This window comes from Dendrobates tinctorius, unplaced genomic scaffold (genome assembly GCF_039654945.1).
Source record: "Dendrobates tinctorius isolate UK_male_01 unplaced genomic scaffold, ASM3965494v1 ptg000158l, whole genome shotgun sequence".
Taxonomy (NCBI): domain Eukaryota; kingdom Metazoa; phylum Chordata; class Amphibia; order Anura; family Dendrobatidae; genus Dendrobates; species Dendrobates tinctorius.
In genome coordinates, this window is record NW_027361825.1 from 28,803,284 (window position 1) to 28,817,501 (window position 14,218).

Sequence of the window (14,218 nt, forward strand, 5' to 3'; positions counted from 1 at the left end):
CCTACACTTAACCTATACTCGCCCAACCCTTCCGTAGGAATCACATGTTGTTTATGATGTTCCCTGTCTCAGCTTTTTCTTATCAGGATTAAATATCCATACATTGTGCACGTTTGGGTAACGGTAGGATGGCAGTGAATATTACTGCTACGCTATTGGTAACTATTGGAGTCACTATCCTGATATATCTTATTAAATGGAGGAATAGAATGAAACAGAAGAATCTGCCTCCAGGACCAACACCTTTACCTCTCCTGGGGAACATGCTGCAGATTGGCACGTCTGATCTACCACAGACTTTAGTTAAGGTATGTATTTTTTTTAACTATTGTAAGCATGCCCATAGAGTTGAGAGAATAATTTAAAACTCAAATTCGCTAACTTTGCAAAATTTCCCCCAAAAAGTTGATTTAATTTCTATACCGCGAATCACAACTCTGGAATGCTTCTAATTGCTATGAAAATACATGTATAACACTCTGAGGTCTTCTAGGGCTTTATTAAAACCCTTTTGAGATCCTTAATGCAAACATTATTAGCGTCCAAATGACCTCAACCTATCTGGCTGAGGGAACTTGGTTGGTAACGAATAGCCTATTAGACAACACACTGCAATATTATGGTCCAAAAAAAATATCTGTTTTGGGGGACTGGTGTCTGACTTTCTGATGTTTATACACAGGGAGTGCAAATGAAAGAAGCTGAATCTTTTTCACATGGGACGATGCAAAAAATATCCTTGTTTGAGGAATGTCAAGAGCATTTTTCTTTGATAAATGAAGAATTTTTTTCATAAGGCATCCAAAAATTATCCCTTTATTTGGGGAGCAGGAACAGTTTGGCAGCATTGAAAGTGAAGAAGTATGACTCGTGAACTAGGATTGGAAACTTATCATTTTTTTTAGATCCGCAACAGGTTCGATTCTATTTAACTAGGACACGTGTAATTTTGGTTTTTTTCACTAACGGACGACCAAATGCATGTTTATTGGCAGACAAAGGGTGAAACAATGATGCAATACAGGAAGTGCAGGATGAAAACATAAGGAAGCATAGTAGATGAGGATTATTACAAGAACAAGATATTATTTGTGAGTGCAGAATTGTTACCAGAATGACGATCACAAGGAGAAAGGCAGTTTAACTCATCCTCATCTTGCTGGTCAGTTTGTTTTTCCCACATGTGATGTATCAGGCGTGGGTATGGTAGGAGGCAAGTTGTGGCAATGCTGCACAGCCAAATGAGATAGCAGAGCTGGATATATCAGTAAGCACACTGTTGCAATAAAACAGAGCATAATTGTGTAGCTGAGCTTGGTATATAAGGATGCACACTGCAGTGAAGTACCAGAGCCAAGCAGTGTAGTATTGTTGAGTTTGTCAGGAGTGTCACCATGGCAGAACAGCAAAGTTGAGTAGATCTGGAGGCTATCTTTGGTGAAATAACAGAGTGGATTCAGCAAACTGGAACTGTCTACTAAACCTGAGTTTGCAATGAAGTTCTAGGGACAGGTGGCAAAGTATTGTAAGGATTGGCATGGATGTCAACTACTTGAAGTCTCACTTGGTGATCAACCCTTAACCTAGCCTATAAGGCCTGTTTCACACTTCAGTTGTTTGACGTCAGTCAAAATCCACCATTTTTAGAAAAAAACGGATCCACCATTTTTTTTGGCGGATCCATTTTTTTCCCATAGACTTACATTAGTGACGGATTGCGACGGATGGTCATCCGTTGCATCCATTTTTTGACGGATCCGTTAAAATTTTGGCATCCACTGTCTTGAATGGACAGACAATGTAACGTTTTTTGCCTGCATTGAAATGGTGGATAGCAACGGATCCGTCGCTAACTGCCATGTGACATAATGGACGCCTGTAATTTAACCCCAAAACCCATAAACAATCTCTCTCTCATTTTGACTGACGTCAAACAACTGAAGTGTGAACCAGGCCTAAAGGTACTGTCACACTTAGCGATGCACCAGCGATCCCGGCAATGATATGACTCGGTCAGGATCGCTGGTGCATCGCTAAGTGGTCGCTAGTGAGCTGCCAAACAGGCAGATCTCACCAGCGACACAGCAGCAGTTGGCAGTCGCTACTTACCTGTCAGACGAGGCGATGAAGACATCCTCCCGCCCGCGTCCACGCGTCGCTCGTCGCCACAGCCGGAAGCTGACGACGAGAAACGGCCCAGGCCGTTCTCGCGCAATCAGCGATAACCAGCGGGGGAGCCGGTTAGAGGTAAGTATCACACATAGCAATATCGCTGCTGCGTCACAAAACCAGTAACATTATAGCAATATTGCTAGCGATATCACTTAGTGTGACGGGCCTTTAAGCCCTAAAATCATGATGCTGGAGGTGTGCAGTGGATAGGACATGAAGAGCTGATACAGCAAATGAAAGGAGGCAGCAGCACCTAAATTTGGAACCAGAATAGGTGAGTATCTGTAGGCTAGTGCCAGCTCCCCTTCATGGTGTTCTGTTCCCCATCCATGCAGGGACACTGGCTTACTCACTGCCCTGGCCTTCGGCGTAGTAGTCCCCCGATGTGCTCCTGCCACCTCCTGAAGTATCCTGTGCATGCCGTGCTGTGTACCAGTGGCATGCTTAGTGCACGCGTGCATGTCCCTGTTCTTAAAGGGGCAGCATGCGCATTAGCTAAGTGCTCCCAACTAATAGCTGGGTGGCACTTAGTTAAAGTTCTTACTTCCAAGGTGTCTCCTAGCCAATTCCTGAGAGACATTTGTATAAAAGGCACCCTACCCTATTGGGAGATGCCTGAGCGACCACTATAGTTTAGTGTTAGGTGGCTAGTGTGTGCAACTGTATATTGTCAGGTTCCCTGTCCTTAGTCTGTGTAAATGGTTCCTGTATCTTGTGTACCATTAGTCCAGTATAGTTTGTCCTTGACTGGCACTTTGGGGGCTGAGTACCCAGGCCTGAACCCTGATACTGAAACCACATTGGCGGTGCCTGAACTGTTTCCTGAGACCAGTGTGTCTATACTTGTCCCTGTAGCCATCCTGTTGGCACAAACTGAACCTGTCCTGTGGGCGTCCTGTCTGCTATCCGGAGACTGCATGTTCTGAACCTGTCCCCGTGGAAATCCTGTCTGCACAGACTGAACTTGTCCCAAGTGTCTGTCTTGCCCTATTGAGAATCTGAACTAACGTCTCTGCCCTTTGGTGTCAGTAGCTACTGACGGACGACACCCTGGAGTGGCACCTGGCAGCACAAGTCTGACCTTACCACTAGAGGTTCCAGCGATCACCAAAGTAGCTGCTTAGTCACGCTCCTCCAGGGTAAGTTTGGTCTATGGTTCAGTGGGTCCACGTACCAGTTTGCCACCTAGGAGCGTAACAATAACACTTGCTTTTTGCACTTTTCTCAATAAATACATAGACTTCCCCTTATTTCCTTCAGGTCTTGTTTATTTGTGGAGAGATATAAGGTATGGAAAACTATCCTGCAATAGTACTCTTTGTTAAGGTCAATTGATACTGTGGTTGCTATTGAATATGCCACTAAAACGTTGAATGGCTAGGACTACAGGTTCTTCTGATTCTGAACAATATATTGGGAATCCAGTTGTCAGCCATATTGAGGTTTCTGCTGAAAATCTCACTGGAAACGGAGATTGCTGGTAAAAAAAAAATTAAGTAAAAAAATTGGTTTTATTATTATATTTTAAATTTCACATTGCTCCTTTTCACAATGACTTCCTAGTCTTTCACCTACATCTCTTCCTACCATGGTCTTAGCCTTTCCTTTGCACAAAATATTATTTAAAATTCTAGTCTACAAGCTTTTACAACATGAATACCAAATAATAAATACTCATGCCAAATACCAATTTTTATATTCCATTGTAGCTGAGTGAGAAATATGGACCTGTGTATACCATCTACTTTTCCAGCCAAAGTGCAGTCATACTGATTGGCTATGATGCTGTGAAGGAGGCACTGGTTGACCATGATGATGAGTTCAGTAGTAGAGCAGAAATCGAAATACCAGGTTTTAAGGATTATGGTAAGATTTAAAGTCTATACCTTTCTAAATAAGTTTATTTCACACTCATATTATTTTTATACAAAAACAGAGTTCTAAAAATTCCTTATCCTTATATCTGAATACTTTCTCCAAGGCTCCCGGACACCTAGGACTTCTCTGGTGATCTCTGTTCCTTCAACCAGAGTTCTTCTTTCTTCTACTGCAAATGAAAAAATCTTAGTTGCCATATGACTATACATTTTTCTTTTTTGGAACATTGATCACAATGGATTTGCACTTGCTAGTCTATAGTGCCACAATATGAAGACACATGTGAACCTTCTATAAAAAGAAGCTGGAGTGATCAGCCTTGTTTGCTGGGAAAAGTCCATTTACCCTGAAGTGGGCACTGCACAGGTGACATTAAAGGGAACCTGTCACTAGATGCATTTTGCCCAAACCATGGGCACTACAAATCAGAACCTGGCTTTACAATTGCAGCCTAGCATCTTTTCACTCTGAAATACTTTGACATGTCAGAAAAAAACATAGTTTGAAGAACTAGGAGGTATAGGAAGATACATGACTAGTCCAGTGTGGTCTGTGGACATCTTCCAGTTGATTCACTTGTCTCTCCCATGTGTGTACATGGGGATCTTGCAGTTCGGCTCTGAATCATGCTGCTTCTGGTTTGCCGGAACAGAACAGATGCACGACACCTCTGGTAGTGACATATCCCTTGAAAACAAAAAGGATTGGAAATTGAAATTCCAACTGACTGATCCATCTCTTCTCCAACGTTATCTGTTAGGGGAGATTCAGGGGGTCCACGCTCAAATGCAGTTGGCTTTCCCACTGAAATTGGTGATTTTGGCTGACTTTCGTCTGATTTATGTGAAGGTCATGTATTGAGATTGAGTCCACCACTTGTGGCCTGGAAAGATCCGACATGCAATAAAAATGTAATGTTTCACTCACATGTTGTGCTTTATTTGGCTATCAAAATAGATTTTTGGGCGTGTAGCTATAGAGATTATAGAATTAGATGTCATAACTGAGCACTGCAGCCTGAAGGGTCCCAGAATGTACTTCTGTATCATAAGATAGCGGTATAAAGATAGAAAATGATAGAAAAGGCTTCTGAAGCTTCAAATTACCATAGGTTTTTTCTCGTAGGGTATTTCTGTCATAGAGAAATCACTATTAGTAATAGTAGAAGCATTTCAATGGCTGAGTATGAAATAAATTTTAATTTCTTCTAATACTAAACTTTTAGGGATCATTATGAGCAATGGAGAAAGATGGAAGACTCTTCGTCGATTTTCTCTTATGACTTTGAGAAATTTTGGAATGGGAAAAAGGAGCATTGAAGAGAGAATCCAAGAAGAAGCCCGGTGTCTTACAGAGAGATTTATGAAAATAATAGGTAGGTGATGATTAGAAATGATGTAAACAACAATTGAACATCAATGATACTTAGACAGCTGTAATAAACAAGGTTGGGTTATCATTAGGGTAGGGATTTTTTTTGCAACAGTTGACTGCCCATGTTGGAAAAGGAATATTTAATGGGTTTACCACTAGAATTATATTAATGACTGACTTAACAGTAGACTAGATTATTAATATCTAAATGATTGAGGTCTAGCACCCAGCACCTCACTGACCAATTAATTGATAATCTTTTTGATTCTGTGCCCGGAGTTTATGGCAGATTTGAAAATCAGACGAATAATGCATATTATGAATTCAAATACTGTACAACTTTAGATTAATTTCTGTAACAAATTCAAGATGATGAAGTATTTATATAGTCACTGACTCTTTCTAAATAATTTATTACAGGCACCCCAATTGATCCAACGTATTTATTAAGACTTGGTGTTTCTAATGTTATTTGCTCCGTTGTGTTTGGTGTGAGATTTGAATATGAAGACAATAAATTTATGTCTCTCCTATCATATATTCAAGCCTTTGATAAGCTGCTCAACAGCCGTTGGGGACAGGTAAGTGATGAAAAAATTCTTGAATGGTACAAAACATAATCTAAACCCCAGGTTGTATGTTTTGTAATCACTTCTTTTCAGCTTTTTTATGTATCTTTTTCCCATAGATCATAATTAGACTTACCTGTAATTTGATTTTCCACTAAACTTCATAATGTCATTGATATTACTCTGCTCTCATAATCACACAGAGTTCTGCAATCAGAACTAACACAGCACAGCAGAACTGAATTATGCCTCATTACAAATGCATTTGTAGTTGCCCTCTCACACTGCTGTCAGCTCTGATGCGCTGCCCCTACTCCCACACTGGCTGCCTGAGGCACTTTGAGATGGCAACTGCAGCTGCAAAGTGTTTGTAATGAGACAAAGTTCACTTCTGCTGTACCGTGTTTGTAGTAAACATGCACAGATATGCACTGAGATCAGAAGAGCAAAGTGTCATTCATTACATGTCTCACACTGGTATCACTCCCTTTCATTTAAAATTAACTCTGGAGGCAGATTCTCAAGAAGATCTATGTCCAGCCCATAGATCTTAACATCTCATTTACATATAAAGAACAAACATGGATTTCTCTGGAATAAGACATTATAATGTGGATATCAGGGTATCATTTGGGGTTGAACCTACTGACAGATTCCCTTTAATGACTTTTGCCCACAACAAACAGAGTAACATGACTGAACACAGGAGTCACTTCTATCTACAGCATCCAACAGGCATTGCCGGAAAAAACAGACTGTCCCTACCTTAACCACACACCTGCAAAAAACATCTCCTACCAGACCCTAAGAGATTGGAAGAAACTAAAGTAAATAGCAAGGAGGGGTCTTTTATTTGCTGTCATTAAATTATTTCCTGTCATAGTGGGGGTGTTTGGGAAAAAATCTGCCAGGGGCCCCAGTATTGGTGATACTGCTGTACCATCTATATACTGTAGGTCCAATTCTATTCTAAAGCCTGTTCAAATTGAATATCTCCATGATGCGGATTATAGAAGACTTTGCATATTATTAGTGTACAAAGAAGAGAGGTAATAATAAAAATAAAAAGTTTCCATTCTTGCCTTATGCTGGCCAGTCGGACAATAGGGTCTGATGATATTACCTATCCAGACATTTTCAATGAGCATTGGGCTGCTATGGAAGATTTTCTTCAGGCCACTTACTAAGGTGTCAATATGAGATAAATATTGTTCAATTTGGAGTTTTTAATATAAGCAATTCAGAAGAAAAAAAAATTGGAGCCTAGGCAGGCATATTTCAGGAAAACAATATTTTGAGAAGCTATAAGGCAGCAATAATCTAATGAATAATCTGCCTAATAATTTAGACATGACATTTGAATTCAATTTGAAATATGGTCAATAATTTTTTTCACATTGTAATTGTAACCTTGTTTTTTTATTTTTTATATTTAGCTTCTTAGCCTATTTCCAAAACTGATGGCCCGTATTCCTGGCCCTCACCAGACACTCTTTCAAAGTATGGAAAAGTTAAAAGGATTTGTGACGGATGAAATGAAGGCCCATCAGGACACTTTGGATGAAAATTGTCCTCGGGATTTTATAGATTGCTTCCTCATGAGGATGAAAGAGGTGAGATTGTGCATAGGAAATTTAAAGTACCAGCTTAACGTTTTGTAGAATGGTTGGGTCCACTGTTTCTGGTTTCCATTTATACTCTTGTTACTTTTATCAGTGGTGAAGGATGTCATTTATTATTATTAAGCTAATGTTAGAGTTGAGTGAATCTTATGAAATTTGATTCACCAGATTTGCTCAACTTCTCCTGGGAAATTAGATTGGCACTAAATGTATTCAATGACTAAAAAATATTGCTCGTTAAAATATATTTTTTAATAATCTGAGGTCTCTCCAGACCTCCGAGCATAATAAACAGAGAGGTTAAAAAAAATTATACTCACCTCACACCCCTCACACGTTCTGGCACCACAACTCGCCGCCTGGTCCTCTGCCGACTCACTTCCTCCCTCCAGCTTCTGTCCGCTCTTCTGTTCTCAGTCTTCTTCACTCCTTGGCATCTCTGGTAATCAGTAGGCCTTATGCAACGTCTTGACATGCATCACCCCACGATGTATTTATGCCTGTGAAAGGAGTAGGTTCTACTCTGAAACGCGTTGTAATAAGTTGGACGTTTTTATAGAGCACCAGAGATCCACCGTACTCCTTCATTATGTCACTTGAGCCAGCACCATAGGCACCTATAAGTGAAGACTGAAGAGAACACTAATTGGAGACAGAGAGGGGATCATGTGGGGACCTGCTGTGCCAGGATATGTGAGGGATGAAGTATTTTTTTTTTATTATTATTTCACCCCTTTCTGGCTATTGAAAGAAACAAGCACAATGGCAGCCTGAATTGAGAAAACCAAATGTCAAAACCTCAAGTTCTGGTGAAACCAAATTTTTCTGTCATTTTGAAGCAAATTTGTTCTTCTGTAATTAAAATGTAAATATGTTTTCAGGAGGAAAAAAATCCAAACTCAGAATTTCATGAGATGAACCTGCAGGCAACAGTCATAGACTTGTTCTTTGCAGGAACAGAGACTGTTAGTTTGACAGTCAGATATGGCTTCCTCATACTGATGAAATATCCAGAAATACAGGGTAATAAACGAAGATAAAGTACACAACTAAATTATATATAAATATATATAGATATAGTGTATGACATTTCCTTTTTCTGTAATTAGACAAGATACACAAGGAGATTGATCATGTCATTGGCAACAGTCGGTTTCCATCAATGGAAGACAAGAGTAAGATGCCGTATACCGAAGCTGTGATTCATGAGATTCAAAGATTTGCAGATATTGTCCCTGTAGCAATGGTTCATGCTGCAAGCAAAGATACTACATTCAGGGGTTACCATATTTCAAAGGTAAGCTGATCTTCTAAAAGAAGCTCTCTCATCAAAGTTGTTATCCTCTTAATATATTGCAATCATCATATTATACAGCACTGTGCACTTATAATTGCACATTTTGCCTTTCTACCCAGATAATTCTTCTCTTTTCTTTGCTCAATGTAGAAACAGGAAGTCTCTTTTCCCTGCATTTATCATTCCCCTCTTTAACTCCTGACCCAGCTGCTACTGTCTCCCCCTGCCATTGTCACGATGTGACTTGGCCCTGTGTGACACGACCCAACGATCAGTCGGTCACTAAAACAACCAAGACAGACAAGGGGAAACCGGGGACACAATTACAATGGTGGGACCTGCAATAGGGAAAGGGGAAAGGGACTCCTCCTGCACTCTCCTGAGTCTGTGTCCCTGAACTAGCCTGACGTCCCTATACGGCTTCTTTCAAACCGTCGCCGACCAGGATACCTCAGTCCTCACTCACCCTGCACCTATCCCTAGGGAATTGGTAAGTGCGGACACTGGTCCCACCGCTGCATTAATACAACACAAGGGAAAATGGACAGGGAAAAACAAACAACTTAGCTTTGTCTGCTGCCAATGCTCCGAGGCAGCAGAGTAAGGCACCCGAACTCAGCTTTCAGCAGAATCACCACTGCTCCAGATAAGCTGAAAAAAGCACTGCTCCAGATAGCTCTTCTCTTCTCAAAGGTTGGTTTGCAAAGGACCTGCTATTACCAACAGTCAGCTGGTGTACCAGGTGACCTTATATAGGAAGGCGGGCCACCAGCAGACTAAACATGTAGTAACACCAGCGGCCACTGGGAGCAAAAACTGATATTAACCCCCAATGGCCTGAAAGGAAAAAAGTTTATATCAGAGAATCCGGAATCTGACCGATCCAAAAATGGATCATGACAGTCATAGATGTTTGCTTTGACTCATGAGTTATGCATAGAAAACTGACCTCTTGTTTCTAAATAAAGCTTAGAAGGATTCAGCTAGTCAGTTTTTATTCATGTGATGTCATTGACCTAATGGAAAATAATTAGTGAATAGAAAGGGGAAATGAGCAATTGTATGAACAGAGTGCTGAAAATATGATGACTGCAATATATTAAGAAGGTATTAAGAGGATAAAACTTTTGTAAGGGGATCGAAGAGGCAGCGAGTACCTGCGTGCTGGGTCCGGAACTAGAGAGGCTGCATCCACTGTTCCTGGGGGGAAGTTTGAGTGAGGCAGACCTTTCCCTGTTGCCTGGGGGAAGCTCTAGAGAAGAGGGGCTTTCTGCTGTCAGAGGTAGGCGGAAGAGGAAAAAGGGAAAGAACGCGAAGAAGGTCAGTTTGGCGCCAGGGCAGAGCAGCGCACAAGCAGGGGAGTGGTGCGCTCCACTCCCCATCCTGGCACAGAGTAGTGGTGCTGCGACAGGTAGGCTGCAGATGATCAGAAGGGCAGGGACTACTGTGCTGAGGGAAGCAGTGTGCTCAGCAGTAATCCAGAAAGAGAGAGCCATGGAGAGGAAAGCTGTGCAGAGCAGAGCTGTGCAGAGCAGAGCCGTGCAGAGCAGAGCCTTGTAGAGCCATGCACACAGAGCTGAGCTGAGCCGGGTGTTGAAGCAGCCACAGAGAGTAGTGCTCCGTCCGGGAGCACCAGCACCAGCGCCAACCAGATCAGCGTCACCCGCCACCAAAAGCGGGGACCAAGGACAGCGAGACGTGCAGTGTGTGTCCAGTGACCGCCAGAGAGAACTAGGTGCAATACACTACATGACCTTGAATACCGCACATGCACTGCCCAGAAGGGACCACGTATTAAACTGACACTTGCACCCTTACGTTGTCAGCAGATAGTTGCCCTGACACTTGTGATCTGACTGCACCAGGAGCCACGTTGGGTTCCTACAGGGCTGTAACCCATTCATTTTTAACCACCTGCAGTATATATGGACTAGGGGCAGTGGAAAGTACCGGAGACCGACCACTGCCACCACAAGACGGACCATCGTCTACGGTATAATTCTGGAAAAGACACTGCGCCCGCCGTTGCCAGCGCTATTGAGCACATAGCAGGAATTAAGGACTTCCTGATACAAGTGCTACCGAGCTGCTTTGTTCTTCATCTCTCCATATCTTTTGTCATTTATTCTGTTTAACCCTTTACCTCCCCACGTGGAGTATTCCTCTGTAAATAAATCTGTTAACCCTTGCTCTGCCTCCCATCCATCACTGCATCCCACAACCTGCTTACAATTTGATGGGAGGAAAGCTTTTTTAAAGTGGATCTGTCACCAGATTTCACTGTAAAATATGCTAAGTTTATTAAATAGATCTCATAAACCTAATACAGAGAGTGTACAGAATGGATCTACACAATAATCCTAATATTAAAATGATAAGTTCAACTGTGGAGTGAAAAAGATCATTAACTCAAATGTATTCATACTTTACCCACCCAGATGGACTGACAGCTGCAGCTTGTACTGAGCAGTGGGAGATCTCAGCAGCAGTAGGAGGCAGGACAGTTAATGGGGTATTGTCAGTCAGATGAAGAGGATGGGGGGATTGAGGCTGCTAATGTGGGTCAGCTCACTGTTTCCTTATTGACTCAGATTTTCCCACTTGATATCCTTCTAAGATTATTCTAAATTTTCAATTTTTTTTGCAATTTTTACCTTCACTGGCTGTATAGATGTCTCATGTTTAGGATCATGTGATTATTTTGTTTTAAAGCACAACCACAACCGGCATGTTTTCCAGTTGACTGATTAAAATTTCCCACTGTGAGCATTTTTATTATATAATATTGCGGCATGGCCAAATTTATTATATACCATTAAGTTGCAATTCCTGATTCAGTCCATGGACAAAAGTGGCGTTGTTTCTGAAAAAAAATCTAATCTCAGAAATCACTATGTACCATACTCATTAACAAAGGCTGATTTATTTGTTTCCATTATTTTTTTATGCTTGTTCACGTATTTCATACTTTTACTTTTTAGGGAACTTTGCTATTTCCAGTCCTGACCTCCATCCTTAAAGACCCAAAACAATTCAGAAGCCCCGATATGTTTGACCCTGGACATTTTTTAGATAACAATGGTGGCTTTAAGAAAAATGATTCATTTATTCCATTTTCTGCAGGTATTATAATTATTACTTATATCCCATATCATAAATCTTGATGGAGATTTATCATGTAAATGTGGACAAAACTTAGGTGTAGGTGTTTATGCAATGACGGTTAATTGTGTATAATCGTTATGCTTCCTTAGGAAAGCGCGTGTGTATGGGAGAAGGTCTGGCTCGCATGGAACTCTTCCTCTTCTTAACTACAATACTGCAAAAATTTACATTAAAGCCCACAGTGGATAGAAAACACTTGGACATTACACCTGAACCCAATACCAATGGCTCAAGACCCCGATCATATGAGATGTTTGTTGTCCCTCGCTGAGAAGGTCCTCTCTACTTTAGTAGCTCAATCGAAAACCTTCATGTTTCTCTTAAATCGGGAAACAAAAATATAAATCATATAATTTGATAAATTCTATGGACCTGATATAATTCCTGGTTTTTGACATTTCTGTTTTAAAAATCTTTTCTGTACCAAAATCCTTGTAGTGTATAAGACCTTACCCACATCTACTGTTGTTATGCCTCCTTACAATGTTCTGGTCTAGACAATTCTAGGCAATCGTTGGACCTTAATATAACACTTATGCTTCCAAATGAACCTTCCAATATCATGAGCTGAGTAAATAGTAATAATATATGTATATGTAAATAACATAAAGTTATTAGTCAATACTTTTGTGATAAAAAAGCATAAAAGCCATCAAATTGCAACCATGTGTACCCCAATCAGGATGGTCCTATCTCTAGCTTTAGAATCTCACCTTGTGTCAGTCAACTTCAATTTAGATGGGGATAAAGCAGGACTGGGGTCCGACTGTTCAGACACCTGCCCATAAGCATTTCATCTATTGTATAAGGCTTCCTATCTCAAAAAGGGGGAGCTACGCACTTAGTAGGACCGTCCCGATTAGGTGCACCTTCTCAAGGTGTGATGGCTTTTACACTTTTATGATCAAAATAGTGTTAACTTTAATGATATTCACTTGTATTATTACTATTTACTTACTATAGTGTATATGCTCATTTGAGACTTTTTTGGGATTTTATTATTTCTAAAAAGGAAGGGAAAGTATTCTTGGTTACACCATGATGGAGTAGTCCGAAACGTGTAGTGTGTTACAGTTTACAAGACACGTTGGTTGAATATCTGTATACTTTGATTGAATAAAATAAAGGAAAAATACACAATTTTTCAGTCAGTGTTGTCATCAGTTTTTTTCCAATATTGATAAAGAAACAATTAGATTTAAAAGAAATAAATTATAAAGCTTCTTCTATACTTTGCAATGTTAAACACGGCAGTACACGTACAGCACATGAATCGCACATGAATCCCACCTGTGTACTGTACGTGGTTCTCACAGACTAATAGACTTGTATTAGCTGTTATCATCCATGCTAATGGAAAGAAATGGACATATCTTCTAGTGTTTTGCATGTACACACGGTCCATGTAAAAACAAGGACATGTGCATAGCAGCATAAGTTATAATGAGTACGCGTGTTATCCATAAAAAAAAAAGATACCACATGAACGCGAAACATGGACATGTAAAGGAGACCTTATAGCCACGAGCAGAGCCTGCAACTGTTAACCTGTCAAATGGTGCTGTATAGTTTCGAAATGCTGTGAAGAAAACATTGGTAATCCACAGTGATGCGTTCAGTTAGGGGATACATAGGAGCAAGAGAACTTTTTAGCAAGGATTTTGTTAAGTCAAGATATTAAATGCAAATATTTTTAAAATGCTATATACAAAGTATACATTTTGGTAAAATATGTGATATTTAAAGGGAACCTGTCAGCTGCTTAGGCCGCTATAAGATGCGGCCACAGCCTTTCAGGGTTTATCTACAGCATTCTATAATGCTGTAGATAAAGCCCCCGGTCCGACCTGAAAAATAAGAAAAATACGTTTTATTATACTCACCCTGGGGGGCGGTCCGATGCGGTCCGGTCCGATGGGTGTCGCAGATCCGGGTCTGGCACCTCCCATCTTCTTGCGACTCTGCCCTCCTGTTTGTTTCCTCGTTCCTGGCATCGCAATTCTGCACAGGCATACTTCTCTGCTATGTTGAGGGCAGAGCAAAGTACTGCAGGGCGCAGGCACTGGGAAAGGTCAGAGAGGCCCAGTGCCTGCGCACTGCAGTACTTTGCTCTGCCCTCAACTGGGCAGAGAAGTACGTCT

The 14,218-nt window shown here is 40.9% G+C and overlaps 1 protein-coding gene and 1 long non-coding RNA gene across 2 annotated transcripts in view; one reads left to right on the plus strand and one right to left on the minus strand.

Moving 5' to 3' along the window:
* LOC141052023 (cytochrome P450 2G1-like) lies at positions 1 to 13,224 on the plus strand. The gene is made up of 9 exons (XM_073549194.1): positions 1 to 308; positions 3,882 to 4,038; positions 5,276 to 5,425; positions 5,845 to 6,005; positions 7,430 to 7,606; positions 8,497 to 8,638; positions 8,725 to 8,912; positions 11,894 to 12,035; positions 12,167 to 13,224. The coding sequence occupies exons 1-9, from the start codon at positions 129 to 131 to the stop codon at positions 12,346 to 12,348; spliced, it is 1,479 nt and encodes a 492-aa protein (XP_073405295.1). The 5' UTR covers positions 1 to 128; the 3' UTR covers positions 12,349 to 13,224.
* LOC141052024 (uncharacterized) overlaps positions 4,089 to 14,218 on the minus strand; it is a 24,706-nt gene continuing 14,576 nt past the window's right edge. The window contains exons 2-3 of the long non-coding RNA XR_012220728.1: positions 7,936 to 8,115; positions 4,089 to 4,219 (exon numbers count right to left, since the gene is read on the minus strand). This is a non-coding gene — a long non-coding RNA (uncharacterized lncRNA). The remainder of the gene's footprint in view (positions 4,220 to 7,935; positions 8,116 to 14,218) is intronic.